General features: G+C 40.6%; 1 protein-coding gene across 1 annotated transcript in view; it reads right to left on the bottom strand.

The window, feature by feature from the left end:
• LOC139736712 (core-binding factor subunit beta-like) overlaps positions 1 to 19,963 on the bottom strand; it is a 74,257-nt gene extending 54,294 nt beyond the window's left edge. The window contains exons 1-3 of the mRNA XM_071647457.1: positions 19,681 to 19,963; positions 15,141 to 15,227; positions 11,857 to 11,973 (exon numbers count right to left, since the gene is read on the bottom strand). Of these exons, the coding sequence (XP_071503558.1) occupies positions 11,857 to 11,973; positions 15,141 to 15,227; positions 19,681 to 19,767 (291 nt within the window). The 5' untranslated portion in view covers positions 19,768 to 19,963. The remainder of the gene's footprint in view (positions 1 to 11,856; positions 11,974 to 15,140; positions 15,228 to 19,680) is intronic.
• Positions 19,964 to 20,573: the final 610 nt, after the last annotated feature.

The following is a 20,573-nucleotide window of genomic DNA, read 5'->3' on the forward strand; positions in this document are numbered from 1 at the left end:
ATTATTATCATGTTTTGGGGTTTTTGTTGTTGCTGGATATTTTTTTACGTTTTCTGTCGTGATGGATGTTGTAATGAATTCACGACGTACATGTTCCTCCGGCAGAAGGGACTTATAACAATCTTGCGGTTTGTTATTAGGAGGAGACAGCACTGACAAAATATAGGTTTGCCTCAACGTTCGACATTCACCGTTATGGTTATGGTAATTATTTGGTATATATTGATATCTTTAAAAAAGAAAGAAAGAACAGCTGATTTCATTTTTCACTGGTAGCCAAACAGAAAGATCTGTTAGAGTTGTATGAAGAGCAAAATCACACTGAATATGACATGGCAGCACTTAAAAGATAGCAGCCTTCGATTGCCATTGTTCTGGTATGTTTTTATTACTTCTTGCTAACGTTTCATTCATTCATTCAGTCTTTTTCTTTTTTCACTAGAGTTGTTGTTTGATGTATAGGATATGTAAAGCGATCCATAGCCTGAAAATGCCTTTGTATGACTAATGCGAATATACACAGTGAAGGTTGTGCAAAAAAACAAACATATTATAAACAGCAAACCAAATCAAAAACAGATCATACCCTCACAAGCTTGTAAAGGAAGGTCTCACCTCCATCTTGGTTTGTCCGGGGGAGAGGGGGAGGGAAGGTAAGATAATGGCCGGATGCAAGACGAGTATTTTTGTATTTAAACGTTGTAAACAATTTGGGAAAATATTCTGACAACCCTAAAAAATAAGCTCATCTCCTGATAAACACAGGATGACAACCACGCAATCACGTGAAAGGACAATGGCTATTGAGAGGCCGAACTTTCTGCAGCGAGAAAGGCGTTGCGCCATTTTGTTGACAAAACTATTCTGACTATAAAAAAAATACATTGCCAAACACACACACTCTACAGCTAGACCACTACTACATCACAGCAAGACAGTCAACAAAGTGTTTGAAATTGGTTCATCAAGTTTAACACTACAGTCATATCGTTGGCATTCATGCTTGCGTTATCATTCATTCGAGGATATAATGTTTTTGGTTTGTTGGTATTAATTTTTCCTCCAGTTTCCGAGTTCGAGTTGAAAAAGATGCATGTTCGTTGCCGGAACCGTCATCTGTATCTTATTTCATTTCGATACTCCTCAGTTTAACGACAGTATAATAGACAACTGAAATATGTTTGTCTGGACGTTTGTATATACGTAATTATATTATGATTGTATATATAATTTGCTTTTAGGTGGTTTGAAAGTCGATCTAACTGCCTGGCAGTGATACGGTCTGACTGATGCAATGGTTCAGTAACTAAACAGAGATAGAAATGTCCATAATCATACTCGACTGTCGTCTGGTCCTGTGAATACACAGCAGAGGGAAAAAACAGGAAATGAAGTAGCCAAAGTTGGAGTTCACTGAGCATGATTTTGTAACACAAAGCGTGAGAACTTTTTTTCCAAAGGGATCTGATGATGCTGACAAAACCGCGTCCGTATCTCGCCACGAAGTACTGAAGGAGAATGATGAAAAAATCCGATAATAAGAGCGCCTCACAGCAACGACGGAAGATCGGGTCATTGTTTTGCAAGCAAATGATACGTATTATGTCATAATATCCTCACCAAAATCTCCGGAATGTTTTAAATTACATCATTCATGGTACAGGGATAGTAACCACACCTGATTTTGTTTTGCCCCACTAAATGAGTATTTACTGAGACATGTTGTGAGACTTATAACGCGCGATATGCCCCGGCAGCAGCAAGACGACCGTAGAGAACGTTGTCGGCCATTCGTTTCGCCGGCGAAGGTCGATGCGCGGTTTGCACAAACACGAACGACGCCCTCTCAAGAGCTCAAACAATAAAGTGTTTGTGATTCCCAGAATTATGACGCATACAAACGTCGTCAGCTACAATGGGTCGTGGGCAGTATTAAGGGTCGGTGCAATCCAGTGGTACACCTATCATATGTATGTCGATATCATTATCAATCGGGTAGACGGAGCAGAAGATACGTGTCAACCTCACCATGCCGACTATTAATAGGCGCATTAAATTATGGCACGAATTATGTCTCTTCGCTATACAAGATTGGCGTTTTAAACAGCGCTGACTGGGAATCTTGTATTCCATTCAATCTGACCAGGGGGGTGAGAACGCTATTTAGAATTTGCGACCTTTAGCGACCTTTTGAATCACCTAACCCCATACTCTGTATACTATACCCTACAGTGTACACTGAAGACTGTCAGGACAGCCTCACGCTGGTACTTACGATATATAAAATATGAATTAGGCAAATCGCACTTACGCTTTTGAAGGACAAACAACTACCGCCCCCTTCAAAAAAAAAACACAAACAAAACTAACAACCACAAACAATTGAAGAAAACAATTCGAAAATTTGCTATCCTGAAGTTTTAAATTTTTCTAGATACGAAAAAGAAATATCTTTAACGTTAGAATTAAGACATGACTCAGAATTGAATACCTTAACATGTTTTTTTTTTTTTCGTTTTTTTTTTTTGTAGTCAGATATATTTTTTTGGGGAAAAGTATAAAGTTTTCACCCTCACTTTGACAAATGGTAATCTTCAGTTGCATATCACTGTAATCAAATTTATGATTGCTTCCCCCAAAATTTAGCTGGTACACCCACGATTAACCTGCCTACCTCTGCCAAATAGATGCTAAATGAGCATCTTCCTAAATGAGACAAGCAACAGTCGTGTCATTTAGAGCAATCGTTCTACCGTTTATGTTAATGCTGCTCCGACGCATTACGCATTACCCTGTGATGTTTGTTTTCTCGAGAACAAGTACCATTCTGTGGTCATTCGATGGTCAATTTATGGAATTGCTTCGGTCAAGACTGTGGCCTACGAGTGACCGACAGAAACATACTAATGCCACTTCAATAGATTTGAGTACGTCTATGCGGCTTTATGGATGAAAAACATGATAGATTTGTTTATCAACAGCAGAGCAGGCTATATCAGCTAAAGTATAACTCCACTCCCAAAACATGTTGGAGAAGAAGAAGAGGAAAACGTTGTCCGTGAACATGGGGCAAGGAGGGAAGGGGGGGGGGGGAGAGATACGAAAAGCTTCGGCTATGAGGGAAACACTTTCATTGTACGCACACCCTGTGACTGCCGGTGAGGAAATCAGCATGAGCAGAAAGTGAAAGTGTAGTGTCAAACATTCAAAGGGCTAATTGCAGACGATATGTGCCCTGCTGGCTTCGGGTAATTACCCCGCGTCCCGCGTGGCCGTTTTGGAAGCGGGTCGCACTTGGAAGAAACCTTGTGCACCGGTGAATATACGGTCCGTCGGTGCTTCCGTGGGCGAGCGAAAAGAGAGAGAGGAGGGAAAAAAAGAAACATAGAATATAAGAGAGACGGTGAGAGAGGAGGAGAGAAAGGGAAATAAAGAGGATCATGCGGGCGATTCCGCGCGACGAATTCTCCGAAACCTCGCTGCTATACTTCCGGCCGGCCAGCGATGTCAATGCCCGCTACCTACTCTTTCCATCTCCCCTCCCCCCGTGGCTCCCGTTGGTTCACAGACCAATGTGCCGTGCCGCACTGCCCCTGACTGGTATACTCACTCCCGGAGTACATGACGTTGTGCGTGCGTCCTGCGACCCGTAATTCAGAAACCAATCATTTGTGAAGTCTCGTTTTTATACCTATTGATTTCCTTCCGCACTTCCGATCCGCCAATTGAATAGAATAGAGGGAGCATGCACGAAGGAGAGGGGAAAAAAATAATACGATTTCATGGCGAAGGGGGGGACAATGGTTAATTTACAATCGCTCTCGCTGTATGGAGCGTGCTTGTATTATTAATGGCGTTGGAATGGAAATAGGAGTAGTCACAATACAGACGTGTCAAAGAGGAAAATCTATCTAGTCTAAACGGCAGGATGTGATCTATTGGCTTCGATCTGTAGTCAAGCACGGAAGGCATTTTCCGTAGCGCACTCACTTCTTGGCGCGAAGAACGACGTGGGATGCTTCTCCGATGACTCCTCCACTTCGGCATTAGCTAGCAAATTGCTTCGCCCTTGTTAGCGCCACTAGATGATGGCGAACGCAAGAATCTTCTTGCAGCAGAAAAGGCATTCTGCATTTTTTTTTTCAACTACCGAGCGAAATGGGAAAGAAGCCGTCATATCGCGTTAGGCCTATTCATTTGTGTTTTTATTTGAATCGACGCAATTTGATAAGAATTTCATGAAATCATTGCAAACTAGCCCTCAACTGACAGGCTCAATAATTTCGGCTACTTTGAGTAATTACGGGAAGGAGTAGCCCACGCTGTCTACATAATTTTCTTCTGACTGCGATCTCGCTCTTGCTCTTGGTTTTCACCCGTGGACTTTTCATATCGAAATTTATGACTAGAAACAGCCTTTACTTGTGAGAAAAGAAATGAAAAAGATTGAAATGAAATGGATGTCACACTCAAAATGATCATCCATCCTATTTCATGAAACCACGGAAGTTTCATCGTGTTTCGCCATACTATGTCCACTATAGCTTGAACGTTAAATGTCTCACAACAATTATTTCTGACATTACTCGATATCAAGTTTTCATTTCAAACAAAAACCAACCGTGAGCGCGGGGAATTCACACCATTTTTACAAACCCGCCATCTTTGTCTGATTTTGTTGTATTCGACAGATTGTGGCTTTCATCGGGGATCTTACACCTTACTATATGATGGGAAGAATATACATGCCACAACGCGTAGACTGCAATCACATGTCAATAATGATTAACATAATACAGTCACATGGCAATAATGTTGTAATCGTTTTCATCTCAAGGGTACAATGTCTGCGAAAGTAAAATTACGTGTTTTAACCCCTTCTGTGCGGGGACCTTGGACAGCAGTGTGTTCAACCATTACACTGTAAAAACAGCGGTGTTAGATTTAACACAACGGGTGTTAAATCTAACACCGATCAAACTTCAATTAAGGACCACACCCACAGGTGTTGAAAATGCACTGTGATGGTGTTAAAAAGTGTTCACCTGACACTTTGTGGTGTTAATTTGACACTGTACCTGGTGTTATTTTGACACTGTACTGGTGTTAATTCAAAAATGACACCACATGGTGTTGATTTGATATTTGTTGGTGTTAATATCAATGGTTTAACACCCGTCCGGCTTCAATAAGAGACCACACCAGCTGGTGTTACTGTGATGTAAATTTATTTTCACATTTTTTCAAAAATCTAGTATTTTAATGTAAAATTCTTGATCGCCTTGTTTAAATCAAAAATCAACAAGAAGTGCAGTTACTAAGAAACTCTTCAAAAAACAGTTTTATATTTGGAAATGACACCCGGAGGTGTTAATTCAACACCATAAATGAGCACCGAAAATTTAACACCAGCTCGGTGTTCACTATTTAACACCGGACTTTTTGCAGTGTACGAATCTTGATGGACAGGGTGTATATACACCGCGCTTGGGGATTTTCAGTGCCAATCAGCACTCAAAGCACACAAAAGCAATTATGTGTTAACCCTTTCTGTGCCAGGGACTTTGGACAGTTTGTACAACTCAGTGGGATTTTCAGTGTCGAGCACCACGTGAAGAGCACAAAGGGTTAACTTGGAACTTGGAGGACATAGTGTAGCTTTGCAGGTATTCGTGAAGACAGTGCAGTCGCAAATTTCTTCGTGGTGAGATTTATACTAATATTTGATAGTCAAAATGTTATAAATCTTGGGGCCACAATAAATGAAGTTGGTAGGAAATATACCATGTATTTGGATTCTCAACTAGACAGCCGATGAATATTAACTCTCTCGGCCTCATCATGCCAAACCTCCAATTTCATTGTATGCAAGAAGGTTGCTCATTGCAGTGACAGCAGTGCTAATACATCACCATGATTACGATTTTTAGGAGGGAGTTCTCATGACTGCTGCAATTTATGATAGTTATAATGACATTTTCAAAATCAAGAAGAGAAAAATAGAATTCAGATCCGGTATATAATTTTTTTCCCATTTTTAAAGCCACCAGTTTGTCTTTTACACGGACCTAAATGTGGCCACTGCTGACTACGCTATAAATCCGCAAACCCCTCTATAAACAGTTCCATATCGGAAAGGAATATCATTCATCTTCTTCTTCGATACGATTTCTGTCTAAATATTATTCTGTAGGAACATTCTGCCTCAAAAACCGACACAAATAACAAACAGACATTGCTTTGTCACCGAGGTCAAAAAGGACTGCTTTCATTTTTCCTTCTCCAGCCGTATATTCTTCTCCATGAAAAATCGCGGTCAGATCCGCCAGACATGGTGGGGCGGTCGACTGCTTATCTCACTGCCGTAACTCTCTGGCCATGTTGGTGAAACGTTGCGCGCCTAAACAGGATACATTTACGCTACATCAACACGCATTTTCTCTTCCACGAGTTCATTGACACAACATGCCGTCGTACTCCCCTTGCACACTTGAATTTGTTAAGAAGAGCTGGAACAGAGCCGGGAGAAGGGGGAAGGGGGTGGGAGGGGACGGGGGGGGGGGGGTGGGGGCAGGAAAATGAGAAAGAGAGAGAGAGAGAGGAGAGTGAGAGATATACACTGTAATACAGACTTATGATGATAAATGGCTCGCGAAATGACAGCCGCTATTAAACATGACGACTTTCAGAAAACCTACCCGCCATGAAAACAGCACAAAATGCATTTCCGCCCCGGAGTTTTGCGTCCATTGTTGCCGGGGCTCTGAATGCCTACAGTCCAACCCGAAGTACCGCTCGCCCAATATAATATGGGTAAGGGCCCGCAAAATGCCTCGGGGAGTGTGGGCAAATTATACAGCCCCTTCTGTGCGTTATTGAGAATCACTAATTATACGTCTATCCCATCAAAACCATCACTTCCTGTTAATACTCTATTGCGTGCGTTGACATTGGGGGCTCGCAGACAAGATCGTCGCCCTAATCCCGACTACCGACGACAAAAGAAAAAAAAAGGGAAGCCAGGGGTCGAAGCCGCTTCTTCAGAATTATTAGAGACATCAGCTCATCTTTATAATATACACGTCGTATTCTTGTATAGGGCCACCGAGCCCCTCTTCGCAAACAAGTTCATTATCGTGCGCCATTGTACGCTGACAAAGCCGCCAATGATATATCTCTCATAATGAATTTTGTCTTAGGATCTGGCTGGAGGCAAACATGGATACAATGGACCTCTCCTCGTCGGATACCATCATCAAATTCCCACATCAAAGACCAATTTTCAAGTATTATACACAGTCATATATATTTTTTCCAGCATATCATTATTTATTTATACCAATGCATTTTCAAAAGTAAAGAATCAATTTGCGTTATGAATCTTGCACTTTTTGATCTTCCGCCTCAATTTGTGCTCGTCGATTTTCACGGTCGATAGTGAAAAAAAGACATGATTATGACAAAACAATTGCAAAAGAAATATACATATACGTAATCATATCTTATACGTGGTATATTAATGAATATAATCATAACCATGCCGCATCTTAGAAACTTGCATAATCGGCAACTCAATCTTACCACAGGAAGGTTTTTTTTTTTCAGAATTGTACAGTTTTAGAATTGGGTTTCCTGTGCGAAGGATAATAAAATGGTCTTTATCGCTGCTTTTAACAGCCTTTTTTAGACCTAGGTATTCTCAGAGTTAGGGTCTCGGATATTACAATCACTCTGGTGTATCAAATGATTACAAATCGGGATAGGAGATTTTCCCCGGCCTATCTCTCCCTCGATCTCTCCTTCTCGACTATCTTACTTCTTCTATGTTTAAAGCAATTATGCTTTTGTTTGATCAAGCCGTACACCAACAAGGCTTGTGCTATTAAAGCACTGAAAAGTCCTACCTTTATACGAAAGAAGAGATATAGAAAGGGAGAGAGAGAGAAAGAAAGAAAGAGGAGAGACAGAAGAAACGAGAGGGAGATTACGCTGCCCAAAACAAAATGGGTGCAACGACCGCGAACATTCACAGATCACTTCGCAAAGCTGGTGTCTGCCTCCATCATGTTTTCCCCGATATTTGACTGTATGCAAGCTTGTTATGAACTATTGTCAGGGCCAGCGCGTTTACAAATAGAGGAAAATGGAAGGGGAGAGGGTGGGGTTGAGGCAAAAGAAACTATACACTATACACAAAACGCAATAAAAAAGAGACTAGCAAGAAAGAAAGAGAGAAAACACGAAGAATTACGCGATAGGGACAGAAAATGGCGGATCCACTTCGGTTATACTGACTTATTTCTCGTAACAACGAGTAACAACGATCCCAGTCCCCAACAAAAGGCTACGCCAGAGCTCTGGCCTATGATCATGAAGGTCACACGGTATTATCTGCAGGTGAGATGTTTACCCGTTTTTTGTCATTGTTAAACGCGAGACCGAGGAGCAGTCGCTTAAGTCTATTATTCCCCCCGCCATGCTGCGAAATATCAATGCATCAACGATTAGATTGTGACATCACGGAGCACATCGAACGATCATTATCTCGGCTCTCCTCCGCTCTGCCCTGTCTCTAGGTCTCTGGCTCACGCTCAAAGATGATGATAATGGTACAGATATTGTTTGCCTTGACAAGTATCACATTATATCCGTGCCAGGTCGTAAACATTGCAGAAAACAGTGTAAAGCAGTTATCGAATGTTCGCTTGCGGAATTAATCTTGTGAATTAAGCCAATGACCCGAGTCTCCTACAAAAGTGAATAGAAGAATGTCTTGCTATAATGTAGGCTCCTACTCGGGTAGTCTGCGAAACGTCTGCCCGGATCGTCCGCGGGAAGCCTTCCATACTTGCTGCGCATTCCCCACAAATCATCCACTCTATAATTTCAGAAGCAATACCTATTACTTCTTGTTTTTTTTTTTTTAGTTTTATTTAAGCCAATCCTATACGACAACAGCGTTTTATGCACACTTTGAACAGCACAATGCATTCGTAGTGACCGCTACAAGCTTGCTTGGACAGAGCAGAGTGACCATTATAGGTTTATGGGTCAGTGCTGTAGGGTCAAGAGCACTTCCCGCCTAGAGTTATTGACCGTGACACGTCATTAAACGGGGAATTGCGGATCGTAGAAAATCATTTGTACAGAGTCGAGAGGGTTCCACAGAAATCTGAGACAAAGACCATAATAGATACTTGAGCATTCTCCCAAAAGACAGAGACTGTAATTGAAATATTATAATATCACACATAGATTAAGCCGCGCCATATAACACGGTTCATGTATTAGATTGACATACACATACATCTGCATGCCTTCAGCAGACAAATCGTATAGTGGTAGCATGAAAAGCATCTTAATGCGTTTAGGAAGAGTATATAAATCCTCTCACACTCATTGCTTGTCCCATGTGTTGTAGGGGTTCTGTAATAACGTAGGGTGTTACTCTATCCACATAGCCCTAATGGTTCGGGAATAATCACCGAAACGAGTGGCGTCGCACCTCTCCTTACATTCAGCGCGTGCGTATCATTCTTCTTCATCTATGGTAGATAACAAATTTACGAGGGAAGACCACCGTCTGCCCGTCTGCTGACAACCGACGGAGGGAAAGGCTTACAACGTGTGCTACAACAGGCCTCAAATATACCAAGACTTTCAAAATACATGCGTGTTAATGGTACAAAAACTATCCGGCGGAAATGACCGAGACTCAATTCTGTGCTCACGAGAATACTTTGCCCGATATCTGTTATTCAGTTACCCCTATTTACTTATCACCGAAATGAGGTGAGTTGGTCTTCCTTTGATATCAAAAATTGTTCCTCGATGGGTGTAAGAGCATACTATGTGGAAAGAATGTACTTTTATGCAATGCGGATGAGAAAAACGTCGGCTGTTTCATGTCTTACAGAGCAACAGTAGAGAAGGAGAATTTTGGTATTATAGCACTCTAACTTCTGTTTCATATAGTGGGGTTAAAAGCAAATTTAGTGACGGAAGATTTGTCGATGGTCGTGGGGGATGAGACTCATCGCGGGCATGCTCTGCGGTGTCCAGTTGGCCTTCTTTTCGGCCGAGTCAGATTCGTGGTGTAGTAGACACCACAGACCACTGAATGACGATAGGTGTTTATAAACACGTCACCTTCCAAAAACCCGGTTGATATCAACACAGTTATGATACTGCAGACTAAATATAGACAGCTCCTTCTTACTTCACACCATTTCATCCTGTTCTCTAATCAAGCCTGAATGATAAGAATGAGAAAATATTGGCTGAGCCTATAATCAGTGTTCGCCTATAACCGGAAAGGTGTCGCGCTCCCGTGTTCTTGGGAGTCGCGTCCACCTTGCGTCAGTCACAAAGTTTTGTTCTCTATAGTAACCAGTTCCCCTATTTTCGGAAAGACTCAGAAAAATGAGATTCTTTGACAATGTACCTGCCCTTCAAGAAAACCTCCGCCAAACGTACGCCGCGCAAAAATTATGTGTAACTTTACACAAAATTTACCTCCATGGTTTTACACACACTACAAACATGTTAATGATATTTGTACCCATACTGTTTTGATGGCGGGGAGGTTGAAAGGAATGCCACGTTCCGGACTGATAAGATTGACTCCTCTGTGGTCATGAATGCTTTTTTGTCGACATTATTGTCAAGCAACTACTCTCGGAGTTCTCCTTTCGTAAAGATCTCACCGTAATTATGATCAATTTCTCCTCAATGTTCGAAATGTTGTCCAATTTTTTTAATACAAATTTTCTCCTTTCGTGAAGATCTCATCATGATTACGATCAATTTTTCCTCAATGTTTGAAATGTTGTCCAGTTTTCTAATACATATTTTCAAGCTTTCTGTGTGTGAGTTCCTTAGCATTTAAATCAAACGAGAATGTCGGTGCAATGAAGTGTATGAAAACTGATGTCTAAATCACTAGCATTTTACACATTAAACCCATACATATTATCTTTGTCAACTTTAATTGCTGATGGTATCACGGACTCACTGAATGTATAGGCATATACGCGGCTCAGGGAGGCCATGTTCCTTTTCATGATCCTCCACATATTTCAGGTGTAGAGTCTTTGGCACAATAATGTCCTGAACATTGAGGTTGTTTAGTGTTCTTTATTGGAATGGACACAAAGGGACTGTGATGAAACTGTATACATGTCAAACCTAATTTCCCTGAACAGCGGCAGCGTCGTAATCTTAAACGTCAAGCTGGATATCTCGCACAAACATTTACAATAGTGTTTATTGACATTGACATATTCACAAATTCACAAATCAGTCGGTTATATCATTATCATAGGCAAGAGCTGCTTGTGATACATATACAATTGCTTCTGTTTGACAACTACAGCAACAATAAAAGAGTTATATGTTTATGACACAACCTGTGGAATAACAATGTCAAAGATTTCTGGATGAAAAAAGGTATAGTGCTCAAGTTATTTTAGTTGACTAAACTCATAAAACTGATATTACTTCACATTTTTTACATTGATAAATAAATCGGCTACATGCTCAGAAACTTAGAATAAAAGCATGGCAATACAAATAATAAGAACTGTCCTATACACACGGTGGTTCTCCAATGGTATTTCCACATTGTTCGGGGGGGGGGGGGTAAACGAGCAAAATTCAGAATGAAATTGCTAAATCTTATCAAGTTGTAACGGGGTATTTCCCTTTTATTACGCTAAAATGAATTTCGACCAGCATTTTGCTCTTTTATTCTTGTTCATCAAATATCAGCACTTTTGTTTGTAATTGCAGCAAACTGCTGGGGGAAGGGGGGGGGGGTTAAGAAATATAGACGGACAGTTTTTCCTGCTCACTTACCTTTCCGTTTTCCTTGTCGAAGTCGACGTACTCTTTGGTTGGTTTTCTGTCGCTCGTCTCGCTCCATGAGTTGGGGTAAAACTGAAGGTGGAGATTTGTGCCGGTTGCTACGAAGGACTGGATGACGAAAGGAAGAGAAATAGATGAAAAGTTAGAATAAAAGGTGTGATACCTCCTTGGTATATTAAAGGTGGGTTTTGAATCACAGGAGTGTCTGTAGTGGTTTTATACAGAGAATGAGAAATCATTGAATAGTACAGGTTAAAACAGCAGAGTAATGCATTACATTTTTTTTTCTAACAATATTTTTTGAACACGTTACAAGACCTAGAATTCAACGTCATTGCAAAAAGACGCGAATACTCAAAACCATGTCAATTTATAAATATATTGTCCATGATCTCTTTATAATTGCAAATCATCCTACTAAGAGATATGAAAATAGTACAATTACCACCCACATTGGAAGCAAGGACTACAGCGTTGTTTGTATACCACCCTCTCCCTACCCCAACACACACTAACAAACACGCAGCTTTGTTTTGTTTTGTTTCTTTCGATTATCGTCATTATCTTGAGTTGATATACGCCAATGCATTATACACACAATATGGCAGCTATATTTCTTTGCAGAAGTTCACTGTAAACAAGGGAAGTAGCAAGGTCGTCGCAGGCAGAGCACAACGGGAGCGGGAAGGACACCCGTGCCTGCATTGCCGGCGGCTGGGAGCCCTTCGAGCGGCGCATGTGTACAGTATACACGTCCGCCGTCCTCCGCTGCTTAGATCGTCGAAGGTTTGGGGAAAAAGGGCAACCTTGAACTAATCAGTCCATATTTCTCAGCTAGGTGTACACTCTTTCTCTCTTTTTTTTTGTGGAAATATTTTTTTTTTCTATGTGCACGCTGTTTGTTGAAGGAAAATTGTGTGAGGCACGTAGCTACAGGCTATACTACTAGACGATTGACTGTCTTAGAGAAGGTACAGTACCACGATTTGGCAGTGGTATAAGGACGGTGGCCTGCAGCAAAATCAGGGTGCGAGCAGAATGACAGTCATGAAATTCTATCGAAGAGGGGTCTCGTGAAATGGCACCCAGGACCAGGGTTAAACTGTCATTTGGAGAATCTATGTGTCAGACTTTAGTGTCATCTCACAGAATGAACACTAAAAAGTAAACGTATATTATTTCTTGTAAAATTCCTCCAGCTTACTAATTTGCTATGTGTAAACCATGACCGTATAAACTCACACTGCACTCTCTGCAACTCTATCAAAACGCCTTCTCGTGCGTGCTTGACTCGCACACTATTAGTCCACAGAAAGTTATAGTAGTTAATTCGATGCACACTGTTAATGAATTTAAAGCTGGGGATCGTAATTCCCACACGCGCTTGAGTTAAGGTAAAGTAGTATCCAGGAAAGGTTTAGGCATGATATATACAAGCACGACGTATAAGCTTAGGACGAGAAAGAAAAGATCATACATGCTCTAAAGATGGGACTCCGGAGGGACAGGCGCCTTTCTTTTCGCGTCGCGATCTCGCAGACGATTGTTTTCTGTTCGCCCTGTTAATACACGGTATTTTAATCACGGAAAGGGGGATTTAAGGATCTTCTCTACCGAAAGGCCCCCAAGGCTATTAGGATTAGGCGTAGGATATGAATCCTACGCGACTGGGAGGAGAAGGAATATCGGTATAGAAGCCTAGCGCGAGTCACTGGCCGCCTGGGGTAGCCAGGAGTGAGACTGTTAGCGGACAGGTATAGGTAGGAGGTACGAGATCGTGATGCGAACACAGCTGAGAGTTTGAGATGAGGTAATGCGCCTTTAGTATAATGCTCGTGCTAATAGCGATGGATGTACTCGTTTGTGCATGATTTATGCGACCAACAATAACTTTCAACTCCTTTTGTGAGAGCGCCATCATCATCACCGTTATAATCTTGTCTCCTTTCAAGGAATAAGCTCTCGACCATAAGAGAAATGAAATCTTTGTATTAACAGCATATAGATTGACAGAGGAATAATCCTGCCATCGATCATCAGAAAGCATCTTGATGGAACAGCATTGGCGGTTAAAAATTATGAAAATAATGAAAAAAAGTCGAGCAGTACATGAAAGAAAGAAAAAAAAAAAGAGTAATTTGCAAAACACTGTCTGACCAACAAATAGAAGATTTGCATGGAATTAAAGTACCGGTATGATATTGTTATATAAAGATCATTTCATCAGCTCATTCTTTCTTTCGGTCTTTTTCATTTGTATGCATGAAGTAGATTAGTGTTATCATATAATTTTAAGATATCTGATTAAACTCCTTCCTAGCATTATAATGACCAGTTGTGTTTTTGTTTTGTTTCTATGAAAGATTTGGCTGCTCACAAAAGGAATCAAGAATTATGACAGCTCCATACGTGTATGTGACATCTCTTTGACAGTTTCAAGACATGTTTGTACATTTCACAAGCGGGCAATAGTTTTGACAGCTCCTTAAAATGCCGGCATGTCAACGCTATATATACCTTTATGGTTATCTTCATAAGCTTCGATCTTGTCATACAATCTAGGATGGATCCAGCAGTAAGGGAGAATACACTGTAATGGTCTTGTTTAATGACTTAAGTTAAAATTCACATATTTTGTCGTTATCTTAGCCTCATTAAAATAAAGGTCTGGCAATATGCGGGAAGACCTTCAATCACAATGAAATACCATATACCTCGGAAGACATGAGAAAAGAATATAATCCAAAAGCTATATGCTATATGATAACGAATATGATTGTGAAACGCCTTTCTGGACCTATGAAAGATTTTATGAGGTAAGGCTGGGGGGACAAGAGGAATACGTTGAACATGACCGGGAAGATGACAGGCATATAGTGATGACAATACAATGTACAATGATAATGATCATACTTGTAAGATTATTGACCATAACGATTAGGTTGGTGATAATGATGATGCTATAGTGGTAATCAGAATTATGATGTTGTGATACATACTGTAGTACCAAAACCACTGATGACCCGATCATTGATAATACTACTCAAAATAAGGATTGGTATATGAATAGATAATGTATAAATAAGTATATAAATATAAGAATATAAAAATATATAAATATACAAATATATAAATATACGAATATATAAATATATAAACATATAAATGCATAAATATATGAATATATATATATACCATATATATATATATATATATATATATATATATATACCATTTTGTATAAATGGTGTCTGCTCTGATGGACAGTGACTTACTAATTGCGCGTGTCCTTCTCTGCAGCTGTTGACAAAACGCATCTGTCTTTCCTCTTGCGGCCTGTCACGATAACCTGTATACCGAATCTGAGGAAGACATTCAACAAAAGGGGGAGGGGATGAGAGAAAACATAAGGTTATTAAACTCACAGCACTTTAATCCTTCAATAAATGCATATAGTTGAGTCACATATATCCACCTTATATATATTAACCTTTCCCCTGTCTCTCCCTCCCCTCTCTTTTACGATTTATCTATCCCCTTATCTATCTACCTATCTATCTATCTATCTATCTAACTACGTATCTATCTATCTATCTATCTCTAGTTAACAAATGCAGTCACCATCATCAAATGGTGCTTGGTGGAATGGTCATGATACTTGATTTATTCATTATAAGTGCGAATGAAATACTATATCTCCTAAAACTTCCATTATCTTCGCAAGCATATGTTTAGGAGATGAATCAAATTTCACTCGACATTGCGGATTACACACGTGTGCTTTTTTACAAATATGCATCATTACGTGGTTTCCATGGCAATACATTTCATGCTAATATGCCTTTCATTATATACGCTTTTTGTTCAATGAATGATTGAATCGTACGAAATCATAAAAGTGCACTTCAGCGATATGTAACGACCATGGAAAGCAGAAAATTTGTGATCTACATTTTAGAGCAACTAATGCATATTTCCCTTTTTAATGAGAGACTCTGAGAAGATTTAATATGAACGATAACGCGAGCAGTATCGTTTCCAAGGATTTATCAACATTCATGTCATTTCCATGAAATAGTTCACCAGCAAATTACTATCACTAGTGAATTTTACCGTCGTATCCACCAAATATATCACTAAATGTTCCAACACTGGAAATTGTCTATTTATTCACATAGAAATAGGTAATGTGCCCGTAGAATTTGAAGAGAGAGAGTTATCACGGCATTGACTCAGGATGTAACCTTGTAAAGCAGCATTGCAGTATAATGTAAGAGCTGAAAAGGCATATATATATATATATATATTACATTTGGGGGAGGGGGAGAAGAGAACAGTATATCTACCTTCCTGCAATGGACATTCGTAGCAATACAAAATGGGCAATAGAAAAATGCTGCTAAATAGCAACAGTTGGTATCTCTGTCGAATGAATGAAATAACAATTAACCCCATCACATATCCAAATGAAGGCTTGACAATACGCGCCAGTCTCACTCAATTAAGGATTTCAGGGGGAAAACAAACCCCCAAACAAGACCATTATGATATCATCTCAGTGAAGGTATCAAGTGAAGTTGTAAATGTAAATTTGGTAACAAGCAGGACATCTTCAGATTTACAAATCAATGGAGAAGCCCACTGAGATCATTACGATTTGATTTATTTGCTTTAAACGTAAATTTGGTAACAAGCACGACACATATACAAATCTTCAAATTGTTATGGCTTATCTTCATCACACAAGTCTATTTCATTCATTCCCTCAGTCATTCGCTTTGAAATTTTTTGGTTTATGTCCAAGGCACAAATGTGTGGCAGAAAGTAGTAATCACCATGTATAAAGCAAGGGGAGAAATGTAATGAATGTGTTCGTCTTTACGTTGACATTGCAATAAAAACAAATGTCATTTACAATTTCACTATGTCTGCAATACACTCTGCTCAATCAAGCATTACTACAGTATACCAGCAAATTTATTTGAAGATATCGATGTGGTTATTTGAGGATAAATCATCTTTGCGAGAAAAACAACATTATAAAAAGATCAAATTTTGGAATTGGGTAATGATTGTCTGCAAGCGAGCTTCTAATCAGACGAGACTCCATTATTTTGTGGGCAGCGGCGAGAAGTGAATCGATTGTATTTATTGGGCAGACGGGACATGGGAAACGGTACACTGGTTGAGTCGATGGGGATTTCTTGGCGGGGAAATCAGCGTGGTGAATTAGCCCTGTCACGGAAGACGGGTTCTTTCTGCTGGGCAGGCAGCAGCCATCTTGGGACAGGGCGCCACGATCGCTCGGCCCTCTTCCTCGCGATGGCTTGCGAGACCACGACGCCATCATATTATTACTTGACCGTCGCAGCCCAGACCGGAACCTATTGTAAAGGTTTCTGACTCGTCGATACTGCTATTGATCTCGTCACATTCATGATCGGGTTGGAGACTCACGTAGGCAACAGCAATCATTTGCTCTCGCGATCTCATGTATGAATTGCTGGTGCTCAGGTCGGAGAATGGAGCGGTGACTTCCCCGTCAGCTCGGCGTGACTGTGTGTAATGGGGAAAGTCTGAGGCGTCGTACCGGTAGTATAATCAGCATGACATGTCAAAATAATGAGCGATATCCTAGACAAAGTATGTCCTTTTCCCACTGATAACCCTACAAAGTGATTAAACTGACACCATGGCCATAATAATGAACTGAAATAGATTTTCCACTGTCCTTCCCAGCAGCGTCCTATTTTGGCTGCTACCAGCGATAGTGCGAGTAGGTAAAACGTCAAAAGCCGACGCGACGCCCATCCAGCACCCGGTCGCACTCCGAGCCCGAGATGGTACGGTAGCTCGTGGAGTGGAGACCTTTCCTCACGTGTTCTGTGATTCCCAAGCTGACGCACTAGATTACGGAGAAAATAGTTTCTATTCCCACCAGATAGATGCCACTGTGGCCGACAAATGGACAGAAATGAATTGATATGGGTCATTCCTCAGTCGGTAGCTTACAAATACAATGCATATCATTCGAACAAACCAAGGAGGTATAAATATTGTGATACCTCCTTGAACAGACGATATACCTCTACCTACGTTAGCAAAAAATGTCTATACCACGCGTGCTGTCACCAATGATCATACTAAATGATGCAGTGCAAGTGAGCACTACTGGTGACTATTTCAATCTCCCCTAACCCCCGAGCTACCCGATTAAAGTTATGCATGATGATCATTCCACGGTAACAAGTTCAGATATACACCCTATTCCTCCTATTTGTTAAACGGTAGAGCAGTAATTCTCATCTCTACTTGTGACGACTTAAAGTTCAAGCCCCTTCGGATATCACTATACATCATAAAGCAGACACACATTTGAACACTTACCAGACAATCGAAATCAGTTAAATTCACATGCTGGAGAATAAGACTGAAAAGACGGCATCGGAGTCTATACCATGAATGTCGCTTAATGAAGAGATATGGCTAGCTAAAATAAAGGCATTAAAATTAGATCCCATGACAGATGAGGGGAGATAGATGTAGAGAGCAATCTTTACAGACGTTATAGACCCCCAAACCTTTCCCTATTCCTTTATCCAAATATTACATTTACTCGGTCGAAATCACTCGTTTGATTTGTAGCTTATGTTAAAGAATTCAGCTATACAAAATCACAGGTCATGAATACATCACGTCACAAAACACATATCATTGTTTTGTAGACTTGGTAGAGGCAGAAAACCGTCAGCATATAGCAACTTTTGACTTTGATACGCTATGCACTTGTTTAAGGGCACTTTTGACGCTTCTACATTGATTACAAAATAATCAGCCACTTGAGCGGAAGTGATATTTTCCTTTGTATTTCGCATTCATCAAGTCGAAGTACTAGATCACAGCATGTGTAAGAATGTACGCATACAACATGATAGCATGACATTTACCTGGTGCATTATCACAATCGGTTCCTCTTTATCACTGCTATCACCGGATTCAAATGTCAAATCGAAAGTACTATACACGTTTTCCTATTACCGATTACCCACTGGACATACTATCGCATATCTGAACTGAAACAATGGCACCTACATTGTATTCAGCATCGATGCTTTATTTAATTACAGCACAAATGTTACGGTTCCATAGAGTGCAATTTCATACCACTGGGTAAAATGATCTCAAGTTTGCCTATAAACCAATGCCTCATGTCCTGTTTCAGGCCTGAACAATGCCAGTGCGTTTGCCTGGCAATGGGGACACGAAACAACAAGACTGTTTACTACTGCCTCGTACGGTACGTGGTACGTGTTACTGAACTTCTTATGCAGTAACTATAATTCGCGGAAGAGGAAACGATGTTTGTTTTGTTGTGCTGAATCCGTTCGGTTGGGGATGAAGAATCTAAGGGCAAGGTTTGCGAAATTACGCAATGCCAAACATGGAACTCCGCCAAGCGGAACGCGGAACGGATACACCAGTATATACACACACATTGGCAACGTGCGGCTCTCGCACGAAAAGTCGCATTCGTGATAAAACGTGCTGAACAGAACGAGTACGCCTGAGCACGGTTAATAATACTGCTTCACACTGGACAGAAAATACGTGTTGAGGCGGTACTACATTCATCATCATCATCATAATAATAATGATATCAACGAGAAATCTGAGCTGTGAATAAGTGTCCGATAACATAATATTGACAAAGTCAATTATCAAAATTATCACACTCTATTATATAAAGTTCTCTGTTACTTTAAAGTCCGCGCGAGACTTTTTTTTCGTGTAACGTTGCGTTGTTGGAATACGTACCTCCGATTCTCGACCCAATTTCCTAAATAATTCATCATTCTCAAATTTGTTCCTCTGATCCGACACCACTCTTGGCATAGTTGACATCAGTACTGCTTCTGTGTTACACGGCACGGTAGAAGTAAAAATCAAGAAAAGATAGGCTTTCCCTCGCTCTCTCGTGGGCCAATCCTTTGCGTACTTCGCACGGGTATCACTCGGTTTTGTCAAGGCGCACACCGATCAATGTATTTCCCAATACTGAAGGCAGACGATCCAGCAAACCGTGCTTCCAATACATGCACGCGTGTCACAGCTGGTCTAGTCGCTACCCGTTTACAGGAATTTATTGAAGCCCCACTCGCGCGTGCTCACAGAGCGATGACGAGCTCATTCATAGCCGACTACCGTATTAGCATAAGCCACCCCCACATTCGTGACGTAGCAGGCAATTGCCCACAGTGATTGGATCAAGGCCGATGCACCACTGCTAGGTTAGATGGTCGAGTGTATTCTAATGCAGGGGTAAAGTTATTTGTACTGATTTTATGTGAATATCCTGCTCTAAGCCAGGACATTGTATCCCTGAATTCGTCATTGATACACTGATAGACACTAATGAAATAAATATATTACTTTGGTACCATTTTATAGCCATGCATATTCCCGTTCAATTTAAGTAGGGTGTTCAATTAACTATTCAACTTCCCTAAAGTGAATGGAACATACCGATCAAAGTGCGACAATGTTAATAGATTCTAGGTAAATGATCATTGTATGATGGATCAACGAACAGGTTGACGGGACATTATGTTTCTGTTTTGTGGCATCTGAAACTTCCCTCGCAAAGAGCACATATTGAGTAGTATACTTGGTGTATCAACCGCTGTTCTCTCACAAGCTGTAAACTCTTT

This window comes from Diadema antillarum, unplaced genomic scaffold, assembly GCF_040938485.1.
Source record: "Diadema antillarum isolate AM-2024a unplaced genomic scaffold, OU_Dant_1.0 scf00000028, whole genome shotgun sequence".
NCBI classification, from domain to species: domain Eukaryota; kingdom Metazoa; phylum Echinodermata; class Echinoidea; order Diadematoida; family Diadematidae; genus Diadema; species Diadema antillarum.